We start from the raw sequence: 22327 nt of genomic DNA, 5'->3' as shown, positions 1-22327 counted from the left end.
TAAATATCCCCAGAGAGAGAGCGACTGGAATAAATATTCCCCAGAGAGTGAGAGACTGGAATAAATATCCCCCAGAGAGAGAGAGAGAGAGAGAGAGAGAGAGACTGGAATAAATATCCTCCCAGAGAGAGAGACTGGAATAAATATCCCCCAGAGAGAGAGAGTGACTGGAATAAATATCCCCCAGAGAGAGAGAGTGACTGGAATAAATATCCTCCAGAGAGAGAATGGAATAAATATCCCCCAGAGAGAGAGACTGGAATAAATATGCTCCCAGAGAGCGAGAGACTGGAATAAATATCCCCCAGAGAGAGAGACTGGAATAAATATGCTCCCAGAGAGAGAGTGGAATAAATATCCTCCCAGAGAGAGAGACTGGAATAAATATCCCCCAGAGAGAGAGAGAGTGACTGGAATAAATATCCTCCAGAGAGAGAGACTGGAATAAATATCCCCCAGAGAGAGAGAGAGAGAGAGACTGGAATAAATATCCCCCAGAGAGAGTGACTGGAATAAATATCCTCCAGAGAGAGAGACTGGAATACATATTCCCCAGAGAGAGAGAGAGACTGGAATAAATATTCCCCAGAGAGAGAGAGAGAGACTGGAATAAATATCCCCCCGAGAGAGAGAGAGAGAGAGACTGGAATAAATTTTCCCAGAGAGAGAGAGACTGGAATAAATATCCCCAGAGAGAGAGAGAGACTGGAATAAATATTCCCCAGAGAGAGAGAGAGACTGGAATAAATATTCCCCAGAGAGAGAGAGAGAGAGACTGGAATAAATATCCCCCCCCGAGAGAGAGAGAGAGAGAGAGAGAGAGACTGGAATAAATTTTCCCCAGAGAGAGAGAGAGAGACTGGAATAAATATCCCCGAGAGAGAGAGACTGGAATAAATATCCCCCAGAGAGAGAGACTGGAATAAATATCCTCCAGAGAGAGTGACTGGAATAAATATCCCCCAGAGAGAGAGACTGGAATAAATATCCCCGAGAGAGAGAGTCTGGAATAAATATCCCCCAGAGAGAGAGAGAGAGACTGGAATAAATATCCCCCAGAAAGAGAGAGACTGGAATAAAATATCCCTCAGAGAGAGAGACTGGAATAAATATCCCCCCAGAGAGAGAGAGAGACTGGAATAAATATCCCCCAGAGAGAGAGAGAGAGAGAGAGAGACTGGAATAAATATCCCCCAGAGAGAGACTGGAATAAATATCCCCCAGAGAGAGAGAGAGACTGGAATAAATATCCCCCAGAGAGAGAGAGAGAGAGACTGGAATAAATATCCCCCCAGAGAGAGAGAGAGAGACTGGAATAAATATCCCCCAGAGAGAGAGAGAGAGAGAGACTGGAATAAATATCCCCCAGAGAGAGAGACTGGAATAAATATCCCCGAGAGAGAGAGACTGGAATAAATATCCCCCAGAGAGAGAGAGAGAGAGACTGGAATAAATATCCCCCAGAGAGAGAGAGAGAGACTGGAATAAATATCCCCCAGAGAGAGAGAGAGAGAGACTGGAATAAATATCCCCCAGAGAGAGAGAGAGAGAGAGACTGGAATAAATATCCCCCAGTGAGAGAGAGAGAGAGACTGGAATAAATATCCCCCAGAGAGAGAGAGAGAGACTGGAATAAATATCCCCCAGAGAGAGAGAGAGAGAGAGAGAGAGAGACTGGAATAAATATCCCCAGAGAGAGAGACTGGAATAAATATCCCCCAGAGAGAGAGAGACTGGAATAAATATCCTCCCAGAGAGAGAGACTGGAATAAATATCCTCCCAGAGAGAGAGACTGGAATAAATATCCCCCAGAGAGAGAGAGAGAGACTGGAATAAATATCCCCCAAAGAGAGAGACTGGAATACATATCCCCCAAAGAGAGAGACTGGAATAAATATGCTCCCAGAGAGAGAGTGGAATAAATATCCTCCCAGAGAGAGAGACTGGAATAAATATCCTCCTTGAGAGATAGGGACTGGAATAAATATCCCCCAGAGAGAGAGACTGGAATAAATATCCCCCAGCGAGAGAGACTGGAATAAATATCCCCACATGGACAGAGTGAGAGATTGGAATATATAGCGAAGTTGGGCTCTGCTGGTCTGGGAATACTATGCGGAGTGGTGTATCATTTAGCTGTGTCTTTTCCCCAGGTTTGTAAGCGAATGGATGCAGTTTGTCAGCGGATGCTGAACCAGGGCTTCCTTAAGGTCGAGCGGTACCATAATTTGTGTCAGAAACAAGTCAAAGCGCAGTTGCCACGGTAAGTAACTGGAAGCAATCTTGGTGGGGCTGTACCAGATGGTTTTTGCAGCTCTAACTGCATTGAACTTCACCTAGCCTCAGGCATGAAAAGGAAAATTTCCCTCCACAGATAATTGGTGTTGTGTACAAGGAAACATGTATCGGCCTTTGATGGTGAGACACCAACATTGCAGTCAATAGTATCCTGGGATGAGTGGTTAGTGATATGCTGAGTAAATAGTCAGGCAGTGTTTAGGAAGCTCGAAAGCTGAAACATCACTTCAGGCGAAGGCACAAAACATTTGGGACTGATGGGAGTAACTTGTTCATTCAACATTTGTTTCTTCAGGCTGTCAGTCTGATACTGTTAAAAAATATATCTAGAGTACCTAATTATTTTGTTTTTCCAATTAAGGGGCAATTTAGTGTGGCCAATCCATCTATTGTGTGCGTCTTTGGGTTGTGGGGGTAAGACCCACACAGACACGAGGAGAATGTGCAAAGTTCACATGAACAGTGACCCGGGATGGAGCGATTGGGTTTTTCATTATTTATGGGATGTGGGCATCTCCCAGCTAGGCCAGCATTTTGGGCCCATCCCTAATTACCCTTGAAAAGGTGGATGCAGTCCACGTGGTGTAGATACAGCCTCAGTGCTGTTACAAAGGGTGTCTCAGGGATTGAGGGCTAAGTGGAGTGAGCATCGAGTGAATGGAGGTGGTCATGACCAGCCCTGGCCATATTCAATGATGGAACAAGGATCCATATGGTCGTCTCATTTTTTTTCTTATGGAATGAAGCCAGGTGGGATTTAAATTGCGACCCAGTTGTCTGGAATTTCGAACCAGATGTGGTAAATTAGGCAAGCAAATGTGGAAAAAGCAAAATTTTGCCGTGAGGTTCTTGAAATGCAGATTTGTGATGTTGGCAATCTCGGTGTTTTTGTCATTGTTGGTTTAATGATTGAATTGAAAGAAGAATTACATAGAACATACAGTGCAGAAGGAGGCCATTCGGCCCATCGAGTCTGCACCGACCCACATTAAGCCCTCATTTCCACCCTATCCCCATAACCCAATAACCCCTCCTAACCTTTTTTGGACACTAAGGGCAATTTATCATGGCCAATCCACCTAACCTGCACGTCTTTGGACTGTGGGAGGAAACCGGAGCATCCGGAGGAAATCCCGCAGACATGGGGAGAACGTGCAGACTCCGCACAGAATGTGACCCAGTGGGGAATCGAACCTGGGACCTGCCGCTGTGAAGCCAGTGCTAACCACTGTGCTACCTTGCTGCCCCTGTGGAGAGAGAAATGTGCGAGCTCTTTCATGCTTGAGTAACTTCCTTGCTTGCTGAATGGTAGATTTTTAAAAATTGTTTGCGGGCTCAACCAGCATTTGTTTAGTTGACATCAGTCTTGCTGCAGTCCATGAGGTGTAGGTAGACCCACTGCGCTGTTGGAGATGGGGATCCAGAATTTTGATCCAATGACAGTGAAGGAACGGTGATATATTTCCAAGTCGGGACCAATGAATGACTTGGAGAGGAACTTCCCGGTAGTAACTTTTCCATGTGTATACTGATCATGTTCTTCTAGACGGTAGCGGTGTTGGGTTGGAAAGTGCTGTGAAAGGTCTTGCTGAGTTCCTACAGTGCCACTTGTAGATATACACACTGCCTGCCATTTAGCAAGGTGGAGGGAGTGAATGTTTGTGAATATTTTTAAAAATTCATTTATGGGATGTGAGCATCATTGGTTAGGCCAGCATTTATTGCCCATCCCTAGTTGCCCTTTTGAAGCTGCCGTCTTGAAATGCTGCAATCCTTAAGATGTAGGTACACCCACTGTGCTGTTAGGGAGAGAGTTCCAGGATGTTGCCCCAGCGACAGTGAAGGAGCGGCGATCTATTTCCAAGTCAAGGTGGTGAGTGACTTGAAGGGAAACCTCCAGGTTGTGGGGTTCCCAGCTATCTGCTGCGCTTGTCCTAGATGGTAGTGGTTGTGGGTTTGGAAGGTGCTGTCTAAGGAACCTTGGTGAGATCCTGCAGTGAATCTTGTAGATGGTACACACGGCTACCACTGTTCGTCAGTGGTGGAGGGTCTGAATGTTTGTGGAAGGGGAGCAATCAAGCGGGGCTGCTTTGTCCTGGATGGTGTTGAGATTCTTGAGTGTTGTTGGAGCTGCGCTCATCCAGGCAAGTGGAGAGTATTCCATTACACTCCTGACTTGTGCCTTGTGAAAACTGCGATAACAACCTTTAAACCCCCATCAAATAGGCATCAAAACTATCCACAATGCTCCCCAACCTAAACCTCGCACACCATGTCGTAGAGTAAGCTTAAAAGAGGAAAATGGGAAAGAGCCCAGCTGCCCACTAAGAAGTGTAGATGCGTTCTCCAAGGCGGCCTTCAGGACACGCGACAACGCAGAATTGCCGAGCAAAAACTTATAGCTAAGTTCCGCACGCAAGTGTGCGGCCTCAACCGGGATCTTGGATTCATGTCGCATTACATTCACCCCCCACCATCTGGCCTGGACTTGAACCAACTATCCTGGCTTGAGACAATTCACACCTATTTAACCTGGGATCACCCCCTATCTCTGGATCTGTAATGATTTGATTACCCGCAAATGCTCGCATTCCAAGCATTGTCTGGCATCTCTGTCTATATAAATGTTTCTGGAACATACCTCTTCATTCACCTGAGGAAGGAGCAGTGCTCCAAAAGCTCGTGTTTGAAACAAATACATAGATGATTTGGAGTTGGGGACCAAGGGCAATGTGTCCAAGTTTGCAGATGACACTAAGATGAGTGGTAAAGCGAAAAGTGCAGAGGATACTGGAAGTCTGCAGAGGGATTTGGATAGGTTAAGTGAATGGGCTAGGGTCTGGCAGATGGAATACAATGTTGACAAATGTGAGGTTATCCATTTTGGTAGGAATAACAGCAAACGGGATTATTATTTAAACGATAAAATATTAAAGCAAGCCGCTGTTCAGAGAGACTTGGGTGTGCTAGTGCATGAGTCACAGAAGGTTGGTTTACAAGTGCAACAGGTGATTAAGAAGGCAAATGGAATTTTGTCCTTCATTGCTAGAGGGATGGAGTTTAAGACTAGGGAGGTTATGTTGCAATTGTATAAGGTGTTAGTGAGGCCACACCTGGAGTATTGTGTTCAGTTTTGGTCTCCTTACTTGAGGAAGGACGTACTGGCGCTGGAGGGTGTGCAGAGGAGATTCACTAGGTTAATCCCAGAGCTGAAGGGGTTGGATTATGAGGAGAGGTTGAGTAGACTGGGACTGTACTCATTGGAATTTAGAAGGATGAGGGGGGATCTTATAGAAACATTTAAAATTATGAAGGGAATAGATAGGATAGATGTGGGCAGGTTGTTTCCACTGGCGGGTGACAGCAGAACTAGGGGACATAGCCTCAAAATAAGGGGAAGTAGATTTAGGACTGAGTTTAGGAGGAACTTCTTCACCCAAAGGGTTGTGAATCTATGGAATTCCTTGCCCAGTGAAGCAGTTGAGGCTCCTTCATTACATGTTTTTAAGGTAAAGATAGATAGTTTTTTGAAGAATAAAGGGATTAAGGGTTATGGTGTTCGGGCCGGAAAGTGGAGCTGAGTCCACAAAAGATCAGCCATGATCTAATTGAATGGCGGAGCAGGCTCGAGGGGCCAGATGGCCTACTCCTACTCCTCCTAGTTCTTATGTTCTTATGTTCTAAACCTGTTGGACTTTACCCTGGTTTTTGTAAGACTCCTTACTGAGCTCACTAAGAAGGCCAACAAGGATGAGGGAAAGGAAACCTTGACCTTGAAGCCGGTAGCCACTTGAGGTGGCACGGAAACGGGAAGGGCCGATTCCAGGTGTTTTCAGCACAGACCCAGGCACTGATGGACATGCTCATGGGCTTCATTATGAGGGAGGCGATGGCTAAAATGGAGCGGCAGCTGGAGGCCCAGGAATCGAAGGCGCGAGACGTGGGGAAGGCCTCCACAGATCAAGGGGACCGGATCACGGAATTGGAGACCAAAATGGTCACATTGATGAAGACTCAGAAGGGCCTAAGGGAGAAAATCGAGAAAATAAGTCTCGCTGCCAAAACTGGAGAACCGTGGGGCTGCAGGAGGGGGATAAATCCCATAGAATATGTCTCTGAGACGTTCAGGAAACTGGTTGGTAAAGAGGGCTTCTCGAAGCTCCTGGAGGTGGACTGCTCCCATAACTCACGTTGACCGTGGCCCAAAGCCAAGGGCCCTCCACAGGCAAAAATTGTGAAGTTCCACAAATACCAAGAGAAGGAACAGATCCTGAGATGGGCGAAATGTGCAAGTGGGAGGGACATCCCATCCGCTTGTACCACGACATTGGGGTGGACCTGGCCAAGTATTGGGCAGAATTTAACAGCACCAAGTTTGCCCTCTAAAAGAGCGAGGTGAGGTTTGGCATGCTCTACCCTGCCAGGTTATGGGTCACATACCAGGCAAAGGAGTACTACTTCGACACCCCTGACAAGGTCAACAAATTCATCCAGAACAATAACTTAGACAGTAAAGAGCGCACAAGGATGAGTAGGTGGAGTACAAAGGCCAATGGAAAGAAAGATAGGAAAGAATGCAGGCAGAAAGGACGGGGGTAGGGAGGGGGAAAGGTAGACCGGGGTTAAATAGCTGAACCAGTTCAAGAAGGGAGCCGCTCAAAACTGCTCTGTGCTCCAGATGTGGTCTCACCAGTACCTTGTACAGTTGCAGCAAGGCTTCCCGACTCATACTCCAATCCCCATGAAATAAGGGCAAACATTCCATTAGCCTTCCTGATTATCTGCTGTACCTGTCTGAGTTTTCTGTGTTTTGTGCACAAGTATCAAGTCCCTTTGTGTTGCAGCTTTCTGCAGTTTTTCTCCGTTTAAATATTGTTCTTTTGTTCTCCCTTCCAAAATTAACTTCACATTTTTCCATGTTATACTCCATTGCCAACTTTTTGCCCAGTTACTTAACTTATCGATATCTATTTGCAAACTGCTTGTATCCCATTGGTTACCAAGCTGAAAAAGAACCCCTTTTTCCAGCACGGTAGCCTTGTGGATAGCACAATTGCTTCACAGCTCCAGGGTCCCAGGTTCGATTCCGGCTTGGGTCACTGTCTGTGTGGAGTCTGCACATCCTCCCCGTGTGTGCGTAGGTTTCCTCCGGGTGCTCCGGTTTCCTCCCACAGTCCAAAGGTGTGCAGGTTAGGTGGATTGGCCATGATAAATTGCCCTTGGTGTCCAAAATTGCCCTTAGTGTTGGGTGGGGTTACTGGGTTATGGGGATAAGGTGTTGACCTTGGGTAGGGTGCTCTTTCCAAGAGCCGGTGCAGATTCAATGGGCCGAATGGCCTCCTTCTGCACTGTAAATTCTATGATTTACCCACTCACTGTTTCCTTCCCATTAGCCAATTCTCTATCCATACCAATACACTGCCTTCAACCCCAAGGGCTCTTAACTTAGGGGCTTTTAAAGCAGACAAAGGCAGGCCAGCAGCACGGTTCAATTCCTGTACCAGCCTCCCCGAACAGGCGCCAGAATGTGGCGACTAGGGGCTTTTCACAGTAACTTCATTGAAGCCTACTCGTGACAATAAGCAATTTTCATTTCATTTCAACTTCTGACTTAACCTTTTGTGAGGTATCTTATTCAACACCTTCTGGAAGTCCAAATACAGCACATCTAACAGTTCCCCTCTATCCACTCTAGTTGAAACTTCCTTGAAAAACTCTAATAAATTAGTCAGATATGATTTCCCTTTCATGAAGCCATACTGACTCTGCTTAATTATGTTATGATTTTCCAAATGTGCTGCAATTACTTCCTTAATAATTGATTCCAACATTTTTCCAACAATAGATGCAAGTCCAATCGGTTGATAGATACCAGCTTTTTGCCTCCCTACCTTTTTGAATAGGGTGTCACATTGACAGTTTTCCAACCCTCCGGTACTTCTCCAGAATCCAAGGATTTTTTGGAAAATTGCAACCAATGAATCCACTATCTCTATAGCTACTTCTTATAGGACCCTGTGATGCAAGCCATCAGGGCCAGTGGCCTTATCTGCTTTTCACCCCATTAGTTTGTCTCTGGGGATGGTGATGGTATTTAATTCCTCCCCTATTCTTTAGTATTAATGATTGTACAATATTCAAGGTAAGGACTGATGCAAAATATTTGTTTAACTCCTCTGCCATAAGCTTGTTCCCCATAACTATCTCCCCAGATTCATTTTCTAAGGGCCCTATGTTCACTTTGACCTCTCCCTTTTTTACATATTTAAAGAAGGTCTTATTGTCAGTTTTTAAATTCCTTGCCAGTTTGCCCAGATAGTCTATTTTTGCTCTATTATCTTTTAGTCTTTCTTTGCTGAATTCTGAATTTACCTCAGTCTAACACCTACTCTTGCCTCCTTAATTACTTTTTCTTTCAACTTAATACTGTTAACTTTATTTGTTAACCATGGTTAGTTTACCCCTCTCTTAGAATCTTTCCTCCTTACTGGGGTATGTTTTTGCTGAGAGTCATGAATTACTTCCTTTTAATGTCTTGTTGAAGATGTGATGTGGAGATGCCGGCGTTGGACTGGGGTGAGCACAGTAAGAAGTCTTACAACACCAGGTTAAAGTCCAACAGGTTTGTTTCAAACACGAGCTTTCGGAGCACGGCTCCTTCTTCAGGCGAATGCCTGAATGACTTGCCACTTGTCAGCCAAGTCAGGGCACTGTCCAGGTCTTGCTGCATTTGGACGTGGACTGACTGGTTCAGTAACAGAGGAGTCACGAATGGTGCTTTAATATTGTGCAGTGATCAGCAAACATCCCCAATTGTAGAAGGAAGGTCATTGATGAAGTAGCTGAAGGTGGTTTGGCCTCGGACACGACCCTGAGGAACTCCATTAGTAAATACAGATGTTAAGTGCATTTTAAATGATTGAATGTCTGAAAGTTGATTTCTATTTAAAAAAAAGTTGCCTAACCCCACATACCTCTGGGGGTGGTAATTGAAATTTTGTTGAATATTTTGAATTAACTTGGAACTTCAAAAATTGTAGCCGGAACTGCCTGTCAGTGACAGTTAACTGTCAATAACGGTGAATAGGACCTAATTAGTCTTAACAGGAAGCTGAAAGATAACTTGTAATGTGTGTGTGACAAAGTTGTATAAAAGTGAACACTATGTGCCTTGAGTGTTTATGGAGACAGGGCCTGTTACAGTGGGAACTCGGGGCTGAGAGGCTGTAGTATGTAGGGGATGAGGTGATGCTCCCTGCCTTCAATACCTGTAGTTTGTCTAAACTCATCTCAGTACTCCATTTTTATCCATTGATTTCTTAGTGTTCGTTATTGCAGGTAAAATAAAGTCAGATATAGGCAAATAATCTAATTGCAGGTTGACTGCAGTATGTGTATCTTTTTAGACAGTGATCCTGTCCTGAATGTACACGTGAAATATCTCCATCTCTAATCTCTCTGAATCCTGAACTGGAATGGAGAGGGGGGCACCCTGGCACAAGGGAGGAGGTGAAGTACCTGGATATTTCATTCCACACCTTGGTTATACCTCGAACAGAGAAACAGGATTAAAAAGGGTTGATGTGGCCGATATGATCCTATCCAATATGTCCAATTTAATTGTCAGAGAATCAGGATAAAGACTGTCAAAAGGAGTGCTGGAATGACGACCGTGGAATCTTGGAGCTGGAGACTGTGCAGTGAGGGAAGAGGAGGGGAAGAGACGTGGGGTGGTGGATCAGCAGATAACATGCTTTGTTATCTGCCTGGCACCAGGAAGTTGCTGGAAAGGTTTTAGAGAGAGAGGGGAAAGAGACCAGTTGTGATCTATGCTGCAGCAAGACGTCTGATTGGAGAGTTCCAGGAACTTGGAGCTAAATTTAAAGAATCTGACCTTGCGGATTGCAATCTCAGATTATCATCTGATTTGCAAATTCTAGAGCAATGGAATTAAAAAGTTGGGAAGTTTTCTTAAAACTGAATGGAAACTTGGTTAGACCATGCATACGCGTATTGTGTACAGTTCTGGTCACTGTGATATAAAAGGATACAGGGCACTGGATTAGGTACAGAGAGAGGAACATGAGAAAGCGTGGGTGTAGATATATCCAGAAAGGGTAGATTGGGTCCCTTTTTCTCTTGGGGGGGGGGGGGGGGGGGGGGGGGGGGGGGAAGGAATGTTGAGGAGTGACCTGATGGAGATATTTGAAATTAAGACAGGTTTAGAGTGGATATTTCCACTTGTGGGGAAGAACATGAGGCCATCAATACAAGGTCACCAGGAAATTCAGAAGAAACTTTTTAAAAAAATTAATAATCTTTATTGTCACAAGTAGGCTTACACTGAAGTTACTGTGAAAAGCCCCTAGTCACCACATTCCGGCGCCTGTTCGGGTACACAGAGGGAGAATTCAGAATGCCCAAATTACCTCACGGCACGTCTTTTGGGACTTGTGGGAGGAAACCGGAGCGCCCGAAGGAAACCCATGCAGACACAGGGAGAACGTGCAAACTCCACACAGTGACAGTGCTTTATAGATGGTGGACAGGCTTTGGGGAGCCCTCGCATCACCTTGAACTATACAAGGCTCGTCATATAGCAGGATGAAGTCGAATTTATCCAGTGCAATATTTCACTCCGGCCCCCCACCCATCTCTCCCTTCCCCTCCCCCACCAGCCTATCCTGAGTTTTCTTTTATAAATTTAGTGCATCCAATTCATTCTTTTTTTCCAATTAAGGGGCAATTTAGTGTGGCCAATCTACCTAGCCTGCACATCTTTGGGTTGTGGGGGCGAACCCCGTAAACACGGGGAGAATGTGCAAACTCCACACAGACAGTGACCCAGAGCCGGGATCGAACCTGGGACCTCGGTGCTGTGAGGCTGCAGGGCTAACCCACTGCGCCACCGTGCTGCCCTAGCCTATCCTGAGTTAACAACTTATCCAACAGCATATGCTTTGGCAACTGAGGGAACGAGGGGAGCCCGTTACATGCAACATCCCGGACCTGCAAATATCTGAATTTGCTCCTCAGCAACTCAAACTTCTCCTGCAATTCCTCTAGCCTCGCAAACAGATCCCTAACCCTTCCCTCTAGCTGCTCCTGAACTCGTATCCATCCCTCCTGGTATAAACCTGTGATTCACACATATTGGGGTCAACACTGACATACTTCCTATCTCAAAGTGCCGCCTCAACTAGTTCCATATTTTGAGAGATGACAACGGCGGGACTAGTGTGCCTACTGGAGAAAATGAGAGCAGGGCTGTCACCAGGGCCATCAAACTCATTCCCACATGCCCCCATTCTGACCACCTCCCCCACCAGCGCCTTATCTTCTCCACATTTGCAGCCCAATAATAGTACAACAGGTTGATGAATAAAGTCCATCAACAGCTCCACAGGCAGTGTGACAGACGACGACAACAACCCTTTCCCCCTCTGGCACTTTATCCGCTTAGTGCTGTGCCACTTGTGTGGAGCGATGGCCTTCACCAACTTTTGCCTGTTGTGATAACCTCCTGGCGGCCCGCTGGGGGAGAAACTAACACCCTCCATTCACTGCCCAGTTTCTGCACAAAAACACCCATTAACTGGGGAGAAAGGGCCAAAACCAAATCCTCCAAGCAAGAGCCACCTGGTGCGCAACCACTCAGCTCATGGCTGCTACCAGAAGTATTCTACCTCATCTCCAAAAGGCATGACTTCTTAGTCAGATGATGTCCTCTGGTCCTAAACACTTGCACTAGAGGAAACATCTTCTCAGCATCTACCCTGTCAAGTCCCCTGAGAATCCTTTGTCTCAATAAGGCCATTCATTCTTCTAAACTCCAATGAGTACAGGCTCACCTACTCAACCTCTCCTCATAAACTCTCCATACCCGGGATCAACCTAGTCAACCTTCTCTGGACTGCCTCCAACGCCAGTATATCTTGGATAAGGGGAGCAGAACTGCTGACCAGTTAACTGGGGTCTTGTATAGCTTTTGCAGGACTTCTGCATTTTTGTACTCCATTCCCTTTGAAATTCAGGCCAACATTCCATTTTCCTGCTGAACTTGCAGACCAGCTTTTTTGTGATTTATGCACAAGGACCTTCAAATTTGTGCAGCCTATCTCCATTCAAATAATATCCGTCTCCTTTATTATTCCCAATAAAGAGCACAACTTCACATTTCCTCCATTATATTCCATCTGGCAAGTTTTTGCCCACCTATCCTTTTTTTAAATTTAGAATACCCAATTATTTTTTTCCAATTAAGGGGCAATTTAGGGTGGCCAATCTACCTATGCTGCACATCTTTGGGTTGTGGAGGTGAAACCCACGCAGTCAAGGGGAGAATGTGCAAACTCCACCAACAGTGACCCAGGCCCGGAATTTGAACCCGGGTCCTCGGCGCCACAGTCCCAGTGCTAACCACTGTGCCTTGTGCCGCCCTTTTTCCCACCTATCCTGACTATATCTCTCTTTGACTTTTATCCTCACCACTCACCTTCCCACCTATTTTCGTGTCATCCTCAAACTTGGCACTAGTGCATCATTCACTTCCCTCGTCCAAGTTATCAATATATTGTTGCGATACCGCAGACCAGTGCGTGGTCAATTCCAGCCTCACTTGCCTGCTTTCTTACCACGCTGCCTTCCACAAACATTCAATCCCTCCTCCACTGACAGTGGCACAGTGGCAGTTGTGTGTATCATCTACAAGATGCACTGCACAAACTCACCAAGATTCCTTAGACAGGACTTTCCAACCCCACGACCGCTACCATCTAGAAGGACAAGAGCAGCAGATACCTGGGAACCCCACCACCTGGAGGTTCCCTTCCAAGTCACTCCCCACCCTGACTTGGAAATATATCACCATTCCTTCACTGTCACTGGGACAAATTCCTGGAACTCTCTCCCTAACAGCACAATGGGTGTAGCTACGCCTCCGGGACTGCAGTGGTCGAGGAAGGCAGTTCATCACTACCTTGTCACGAGCAATTAGGGATGGGCACCAACAATACTGGCCTAACCAGCCACACCCGCATCCTGTAAAAATGGCATTTTTAAAAACCTTCTGAGCTTATTCCATCTGGCTTCGGCACTAAGATGGCTAGCAAACTCCAGCTACTCTTGCTCAGCTCAATTAAATGATTCTCCAACATGTATTGGATTTTTATTTGAGCTAGTTGCTGTGGGTTCAGTCGATATGGATGCTGCTTTATTGGCTTGGCGTCACTTACACCTCCATGTTCAGTGAACCCTGGCGTGTCCCTCCACATCTCCTTGTGCGTTTGCCAATAGCCGTATAAGATTTATTTGTTGCGGTCCTTTTAAGTGTGCAAACTCAGTATCTAATAGTCCCAGCATTACTGTATTTGCTAGTCTTGCCACAGGAGGGTCACTATGAACTGTTGATCTCTTTCCCCACTCTTACCATCTCTGTCCTCTTCCATTACTTCTGCCAGCTGACACACTGGTCCCATCCTATCTTCTTCCCTCCGATGATATTTCTTCAACATATTTATGTGGCATAATTGGTGGTGGTTCCTACGGCCTGGAGTATGTATTAGGTAAGTCACATTACTTGGCCTCCTAACGACCTTATCGTTTCACTTTGGGGTTGATGCTGCAAAGACCATGACACCAGTGCCATATCTCCAGCTTGGAATGCTCTGTACCTGGCATGTTGGTCTGCCCACATTTTCATTCCTTTTGGAAGATATTTTAATGAAAGTTTTGATCAGTCATAGTCGGGGATAGTCCAGTTAGGTGAATAGACACCGTTCTCTGTAGACAGGATCAAGAGTCCTGGTGGCTGTGCTGCCTGCTGGGTGCCAGGGTTCGGGGCATCTCGTTCAGGCTGGAGAGGAACCTGCTTCCCTATCCTCAGACTTCCCACTAATCCTCGCCACTTTGTTTGCTTTTTCTTTAACTGTTTGCTGCCCTTGACATTGCTTATCAGCCATGGATGCCTTATCCGCCCCGTAGCATGTTTCCTCCTCCTTGGGATGAATTTCTGTTGTACCTCCTGAATAACCCCCAAAAACTCCTGCCATTGCTGTTCCACTGTCTTCCCTGCTAGGCTCCTTTTCCAATCAAGTCTGGCCAGCTCCTCCTTCATGTCTTTGTTACCCTTATTTAATTGTAATCCCGTTACATCTCCCTCTCAAACTGCAGGGTAAATGCTATCATATTGTGGTCACTGCTCCCTAAGGGTTCCTTCACCTTAAGTTCCCTAATCAAGTCTGCCTCATTACACAGTGTGCTAACCACTGCACCACCGTGTTGCCCCTATTTTATTTAATTAATTTTCAACGTGTTATAAATTTTACTCCTGATCTTTAGTTACTTTTCACTGTACCTCCGTACGCGTGGCAATAAATCTAAATCTAGCTCTTTTGATTCAGGGGTTACAAACAGACATGTATGGGTTCAACCATTTTAAAAGGTCTTTCTGGTTTAAGTTTTAGACGTTAACCATGAGGGTATCTAGAAAAACACAAAATGCTGGAAAAACTCAGTTGGTCTGGTGGCATCTGTGGAAAAAGAAACAGTTAACGTTTCGAGCCCATATGACTCTCGGACTCAAAACTTTGACTCTATTTCTCTCTCTGTGATGACTTCATCTAACAAAATGAGAGGGAAGCAAGCAATGGAAACATGGGTGGAATTTAGAAATAAGAAAGGAATTCGCCTGATTGGGTGTTGTGCATAAGATGTAAAAGCTCCTTATAGCAGCTGTGAATATTTAAAAAAAATAAATTTAGAATACCCAATCATTTTTTTCAATAAAGGGGCAATGTAGCGTGGCCAATCCACCTATCCCGCACATCTTTGGGTTGTGGAGGTGAAACCCACGCAGACACGGGAATGTGCAAACTCCACACACACTGACCCTGAGCTGGGATTGAACCTGTGACCTCAGCGCTGTGAGGCTACAGTGTGACCGACTGCGCCACTGTGCTGCCCCCTAGATTATATAAATGCTGAAGTTAGACAAGCATGTAGCAACGGCCAGAGGAGTTTAAATGGGGGGGGGGTTTAACTTTCATATAGATTGGGATCAGCAGACTAGCTCATTCAACTGGGTAGTGAATTTCTTGTGTCTAGTACAGTTTCCTGCAAAAATATGCCCCAGATTCTGTTAACAACCAAATGGTGCATGAATGTTTATCCAATGACCATTGAGTTCAATGTAATATTCAAAAAGGAGAAACATGAAACAATTTCTAAGATTCTAGATTTAGTTACAGTTGACTTCAGTGGGATGAAACTGTCCAAGTTAATCTTGGATAAAAGCAAATTACTGCGGATGCTGGAATCTGAAACCAAAGGGAAAATGCTGGAAAATCTCAGCAAGTCTGGCAGCATCTATAGGGAGAGAAAAGAGCTAACGTTTCGAGTCCAGGTGACCCTGTATTTCTCTGCTAAATGACAGAGAAAGTGGGAAATATTTATACTGTGGAGTGAGAATGAAAGATGAGTCAGAAACGCGGAAAAACAGAGTGCTAATAGCCACATAAACCGTGGGGAAAGAGTGCTAATGGCAGTTCCCAGAGAACAAAAGGTGTGAAAGGCCAAACAGCAGAGAAACTAACATCAGAGGGTAAACATCAGTGGCTGGTTTAGCACAGTGGGCTCAACAGCCGGCTTGTAATGGAGAACAAGGCCAGCAGCGCGGGTTCAATTCCCGTACCAGCCTGCCCGAACAGGTGCCAGAATGGGGGTTTTCACAGTAACTTCATTGAAGCCTACTTGTGACAGTAAGCGATTATTATTAAACCGTGGCAGGGCAGCACGTTGGCGCAGTGGGTTAGCCCTGCTGCCTCACGGCGCCGAGGTCCCAGGTTCGATCCCGGCTCTGGGTCACTGTCCGTGTGGAGTTTGCACATTCTCCCCGTGTTTGCGTGGATTTCGCCCCCACAGCCCAAAGATGTGCAGGGTAGGTGGATTGGCCATGCTAAATTGCCCCTTAATTGGAGAAAATTAATTGGGTACTCTAAATTTAAAAAAAAGAAGAAAAAAAATTATTAAACCGTGGCAGATGTAGAGGAAGAGGGAAGCAAAGAGGTGAAAGGGTAAGGGAAGGTGGATAAGATGATGGCGGGGGGGGGGGGGAGGGGGGGGGGTTAAATATATATAAAGAAAGAAAGAAATGGTAAAAGACAGTTAAATTGAAATGGGATGAAAACAAATGGGTCGAGGTGGGGTAGAGCTAATCATCTGAAGTTGTTGAATTCGATGTTGAGACCGGAAAGCTGCAGCGTGCCTAACTGGAAGATGAGATGTTGCGTTGAGCTTCACTGGAACATTGCAGCAGGCCAATGACTGGCATGTGGGTGTGGGAGCAGGATATTGCGTTAAAATAGCAAGCAACGGGAAGTTCAGGATCCTGAATGCGCACAGACCGAAGGTGCTCAGCAAAGCGATCACCCAGTCTGCGTTTGGTCTCTCCGATATAGAGGAGACCACATTGGGAGCAGCGAATGCAATAGATCAGATTGGAAGTTAATTTTGTTGGATTAAGAAGGAGGTGTTCAAAAAACATGATGCAACATCCAAGCAGTTTTTACCCCCAGGTTTTCTGGGTACAAAAATTACTGAACAAGTCAAAGATAAGGAAAGACTTGTGTTTATGAAGCAGCTTTTGCTACCACCAGCTGTCTCAGCACTTCGCAGCTAGTAAAGTCCTCTTCATGTGAAATCCTTTTCACTGTTGTAATGCAGGATGCACAGCAGCCAATGTGTGCACAGCAAACTCTGAAGAATTTTTACTTTTTATTTGTTCACAGGATGTGGGTGTCCCTAGGCCAGGCTGTAGCAAGTGAGGTCCCACAGCGGCTTGTGCCAGGGCCTCAATCTTTACAATGTACACCTATAACTTGGATGATGGCAGCAAAGGCACGGGAGCTAAATTTTCAGACACTTGCATGTTGTGAGAAGGTAAAGTCATCATAGCTGACCATGGGCTGCTTTCCCCTTTGAGGAAGAGAGCTGACTGGTGGTGATTTAACCCGAGGGTCACGCCGGTAGCACAGTGGTTAGCACTGTAGCTTCACAGTGCCAGGGTCCCAGGTTCAATTCCCGCTTGGGTCACTGTACAGAGTCTGCACGTTGTCCCGGGGTCTGCGTGGGTTTCCTCCCACAAGGGTCAAGGATGTCTCGGAGCGGCTGCAGGACATTCTGGGGGGGGGGGGGGGGGGGGGGGGGGGGGGGGGGTGGGGGGGGGTGAACAGCCAGCTGTCGTGGTGCACATAGGCACCAACGATATAGGTAAAAAACGGGATGAGGTCCTACAAGAGAAATTCAGGGAGTTAGGAGTTAAACTAAAAAGTAGGACCTCAAAGGTAGTAATCTCAGGATTGCTACCAATGCCACGAGTTAGTCAGAGTAGGAATGTCAGGATAGATAGGATGAATGCGTGGCTCGAGAGATGGTGCAAGAGGGAGGGATTCAAATTCCTGGGGCATTGGGACCGGTTCTGGGGGAGGTGGGACCAGTACAAACCGGACGGTCTGCATCTGGGCAGGACTGGAACCGATGTCCTAGGGGGGGTGTTTTCTAGAGCTGTTGGGGAGGGTTTAAACTAATGTGGCAGGGGGATGGGAACCGATGCAGGAAGTTGGAAGGTAGTAAAACAGGGACAGAAGCAAAAGGAAGTAAGGGGAAAAGTGCAAGGCAGAGGAGACATAGTCAAAAATCTAAAAGGGCGACAGTACAAGGTACAGTGACTGAGGGGAGCTCAGTGAATAGGCCCAGTAATAACAAAAGGAATAAAACTGGAGATGTTAAGATTCAAAACAGAGGTTAAAAAAACCAACATAAGTGTACTTTACCTGAATGCTCGTAGTATTCGGAATAAAGTAAATGAGTTGATGGCACAAATCATCGTAAATGACTATGATTTAGTGGCCATTACTGAAACATGGTTAAAGGATGGTCACGACTGGGAGTTAAATATCCGAGGGTATCAAACTATTCGGAAGGACAGAGTGGATGGTAAGGGAGGTGGTGTTGCTCTGTTATTTAAGGATGACATCCGGGCAATAGTAAGGCATGACATCGGTGCTATGGAGGATAAGGTTGAATCCATTTGGGTGGAAATCAGGAATAGTAAGGCGAAAAAGTCACTGATAGGAGTAGTCTATCGGCCACCAACTAGTAACGTTATGGTGGGGCAGGCAATAAACAAAGAAATAACTGATGCATGTAGAAATGGTACAGCAGTTATCATGGGGGATTTTAATCTACATGTCGATTGGTTTAACCAGGTCGGTCAAGGCAACCTTGAGGAGGAGTTTATAGAATGTATCCGCGATAGTTTCCTAGAACAGTATGTAATGGAACCTACGAGGGAACAAGCGGTCCTAGATCTTGTGTAATGATTCATGATCCTCTCGGAAGGAGCGATCACAATATGGTGGAATTTAAAATACAGATGGAGGGTGAGAAAGTAAAATCAAATTTAGTGGAATTTTAGTGGAATAGGGGCAGCAGGGTAGCATGGTGGTTAGCATAAATGCTTCACAGCTCCAGGGTCCCAGGTTCGATTCCCGGCTGGGTCACTGTCTGTGTGGAGTCTGCACGTCCTCCCCCTGTGTGCGTGGGTTTCCTCCGGGTGCTCCGGTTTCCTCCCACAGTCCAAAGATGTGCGGGTTAGGTGGATTGGCCATGCTAAATTGCCCGTAGTGTCCTAATAAAAAAGTAAGGTTAAGGGGGGGGTTGTTGGGTTATGGGTATAGGGTGGATACGTGGGTTTGAGTAGGGTGATCATGGCTCGGCACAACATTGAGGGCCGAAGGGCCTGTTCTGTGATGTACTGTTCTATGTTCTAAATACTAGTGTTTTGTGTTTAAACAAAGGAGAGTACAAGGGGATGAGAGAAGAACTAGCTAAGGTAGACTGGGAGCTAAGACTTTATGGTGGAACAGTTGAGGAACAGTGGAGAACCTTCCAAGCGATTTTTCACAGTGCTCAGCAAAGGTTTATACCAACAAAAAGGAAGGACGGTAGAAAGAGGGAAAATTGACCGTGGATATCTAAGGAAATAAGGGAGAGTATCAAATTGAAGGAAAAAGCATATAAAGTGGCAAAGATTGCTGGGAGATTAGAGGACTGGGAAATCTTTAGGGGGCAACAGAAAGCTACTAAAAAAGCTATAAAGGTAGAGTATGATAGTAAACTTGCTCAGAATATAAAAACAGACAGTAAAAGTTTTTACAAATATATAAAACAAAAAAGAGTGGCTATGGTAAATATTGGTCCTTTAGAGGATGAGAAGGGAGATTTAATAATGGGAAATGAAGAAATGGCTGAGGAACTGAACAGGTTTTTTGGGTCGGTCTTCACAGTGGAAGACACAAATAACATGCCAGCGACTGATAGAAATGAGGCTATGACAGATGAGGACCTTGAGAGGATTGTTATCACTAAGGAGGTAGTGATGGGCAAGCTAATGGGGCTAAAGGTAGACAAGTCTCCTGGCCCTGATGGAATGCATCCCAGAGTGCTAAAAGAGATGGCTAGGGAAATTGCAGATGCACTAGTGATAATTTACCGAAATTCACTAGACTCTGGGGTGGTCCCGGTGGATTGGAAATTAGCAAATGTGACGCCACTGTTTAAAAAAGGAGGTAGGCAGAAAGCAGGAAATTATAGGCCAGTGAGCTTAACTTCGGTAGTAGGGAAGATGCTGGAATCTATCATCAAGGAAGAAATTGCGAGGCATCTGGATAGAAATTGTCCCATTGGGCAGATGCAGCATGGGTTCGTAAAGGGCAGGTCATGCCTAACTAATTTAGTGGAATTTTTTGAGGACATTACCAATGCAGTAGATAACGGGGAGCCGATGGATGTGGTATATCTGGATTTCCAGAAAGCCTTTGACAAGGTGCCACACAAAAGGTTGCTGCATAAGAGAGGAGGGCCCTGCGGGTGTTGGGGGACGGGGGAGGGGAGGAGAGGGGGGGAGCGGGCGAGCCGGAGGGTGTGGGGAGGGGGCGAGCCGGAGGGTGTGGGGGAGAGCAGGAGGGTGTGGGGGAGAGGGGGCGAGCCGGAGGGTGGGGGGGGGGGGGGGGAGAGAGGGGGCGAGCAGGAGGGTGTGGGGGGAGAGGGGGCTAGTTGGAGATTGTGGGGGGAGAGGGGGCTAGCCGGAGGGTGTGAGGTGGGTGGGGTGGGGGGGGGGGGAGGGGAGAGGAGGAGACAGAGCCCAGTGGGTGTTGGGGGAGAGGAGGAGACAGAGCCCAGTGGGTGTTGGGGGAGAGGGGTGCGAGCCGGAGGGTGTGGGGGGGAGAGGGGTCTAGTTGGAGGATGTGGGGGGAGAGAGGGGCGAACCGGAGGGTGTGGGGCGAGAGGGGGCGAGCCGGAGGGTGTTGGGGGGGGGGGGGGGAGAGGGGCGAGCCGGAGGGTGTTGGGGGGGGGGGGAGAGGGGGCGAGCCGGAGGGTGTGGGGGGAGAGGGGGCGAGCCGGAGGGTGTTGGGGGAGAGGGGTCTAGTTGGAGGATGTGGGGGGAGAGGGGGCGAGCCGGAGTAAAAAAAAAAGAAATTGACACTGCCGGCTGCTCTCTCCCTCCAATCAGAAACATTAAAACTTAAAAGTTGGATTGGAGGGAGAGAGCAGCGGGCAGTGTCAATTTCAGCGGCCGGCTGATTTCAGTGAGAGCAGCTTCCTTCTCCGGATCAAAGTGAGCCGGCCGCTGAAATTGACACAACTGACAGTTGGGGTCCATAATCCCCCCCGCGGTATATCGCGAACCGTGGTATTGCGGAGCGCGGTATAACGGGGGACTACTGTACTAAGCTAGAGTCACAGACTAATGACACGGACTCTTGACGGTTGTGGCAAGGCTTAACAACATCACGGACTGCAAAGCCGAGCAGAATCTGCAGCAGCAGCACACCCCTCCCTGATGAACTCGATGCATTCTATGCTTGGTTCGAGCAGAAAATCAGCAAACCATGTCAACTGCTCAGCAGCCTCGGACGCACCCATACCTACCGTCACAGCTTCCAAAGTCGAATCGGCCTTCTTCAAAGTGAACTCTCAGAAAGCAACGGGTCCTGACGGAGTCCCAGGTCGTGCACTCGGCCTGCGCGGACCAGCTGGCGGGTGTGTTTGCAGGCATCTTCAACTTTCCCTACTCCGTTCCGAAGTTCCCACCTGCTTCAAGAAGATCACCATCATACCGGTGCCAATGAAGAACCAGGCAGCGTGCCTCAATGAATACCGTCCGGTAGCCTTGATATCTATCATTATGAAGTGCTTCGAGAGGTTGGTCATGCTACACATCAACTCCATACTTCCAGATTGCCTAGATCCACTGCCATTCGCATACCGCCATAACTGGTCCACAACGGTCTCCCTGGCCCTTCACTCATCCCTGGAGCACCTCATCAACAAGGACTCCTATGATTGATTCCTAGTCATTGACTACAGCTCCACCTTCAAGATCATAACTCCGAAACCTAGGACTTCCTGGCCCAGCCTACTTGTGACAATAAAGATGATCATTATTACATTAACACTGCAATGAAGTTGCTGTGAAAAGTCCCTAGTCACCACATTCTGGCACCTGTTCGGGTACACTGAGAATTCAGAATGTCCAAATTAACTAACGGCGCGTCTTTCGGGACTTGTGGGAGGAAACCGGAGCACCCGGAGGAAACCCACGCAGACACGGGAGTATGTGCAGACTCCGCACAGACAGGGACCCAAGCCGTAGTGGGGCGCAATCTATCGGGATAGGCAACAGCACCTCTTCCTAAATAGTCCTAAACACCCGAGCCCAGCAAGGATGTGTGCTCAGTCCTCTACTGTACTCCTGATACACACATGACTGTGTGGCAAGATTTAACTCCAACTCAATCTATAAGTTTGCGGATGATACGACTGTGGTGCGTCATATCTCAAACAACGATGAATCAGACTATAGAAGAGTGATAGATCACTTTGTTGCACGGTGCACCGAAAACAACCTCTCTCTAAATATCATATACACCAAGGAACTGATCATCGACTTCAGGAAGCGTAGCATAA

At 46.8% G+C, this 22327-nt stretch overlaps 1 protein-coding gene across 1 annotated transcript in view; it reads left to right on the top strand.

Annotated features, from left to right (window-relative positions):
- fbxo28 (F-box protein 28) overlaps positions 1-22327 on the top strand; it is a 97128-nt gene that overhangs the window by 41734 nt on the left and 33067 nt on the right. Inside the window, exon 5 of the mRNA XM_038798878.1 lies at positions 2062-2264. Coding sequence (XP_038654806.1) covers positions 2062-2264 — 203 coding nt within the window. The remainder of the gene's footprint in view (positions 1-2061; positions 2265-22327) is intronic.

The sequence above is a fragment of the Scyliorhinus canicula genome, chromosome 6, assembly GCF_902713615.1.
Source record: "Scyliorhinus canicula chromosome 6, sScyCan1.1, whole genome shotgun sequence".
In the NCBI taxonomy this organism is placed as follows: Eukaryota; Metazoa; Chordata; class Chondrichthyes; order Carcharhiniformes; family Scyliorhinidae; genus Scyliorhinus; species Scyliorhinus canicula.
This window is presented reverse-complemented; position numbering and strand designations above follow the sequence as displayed.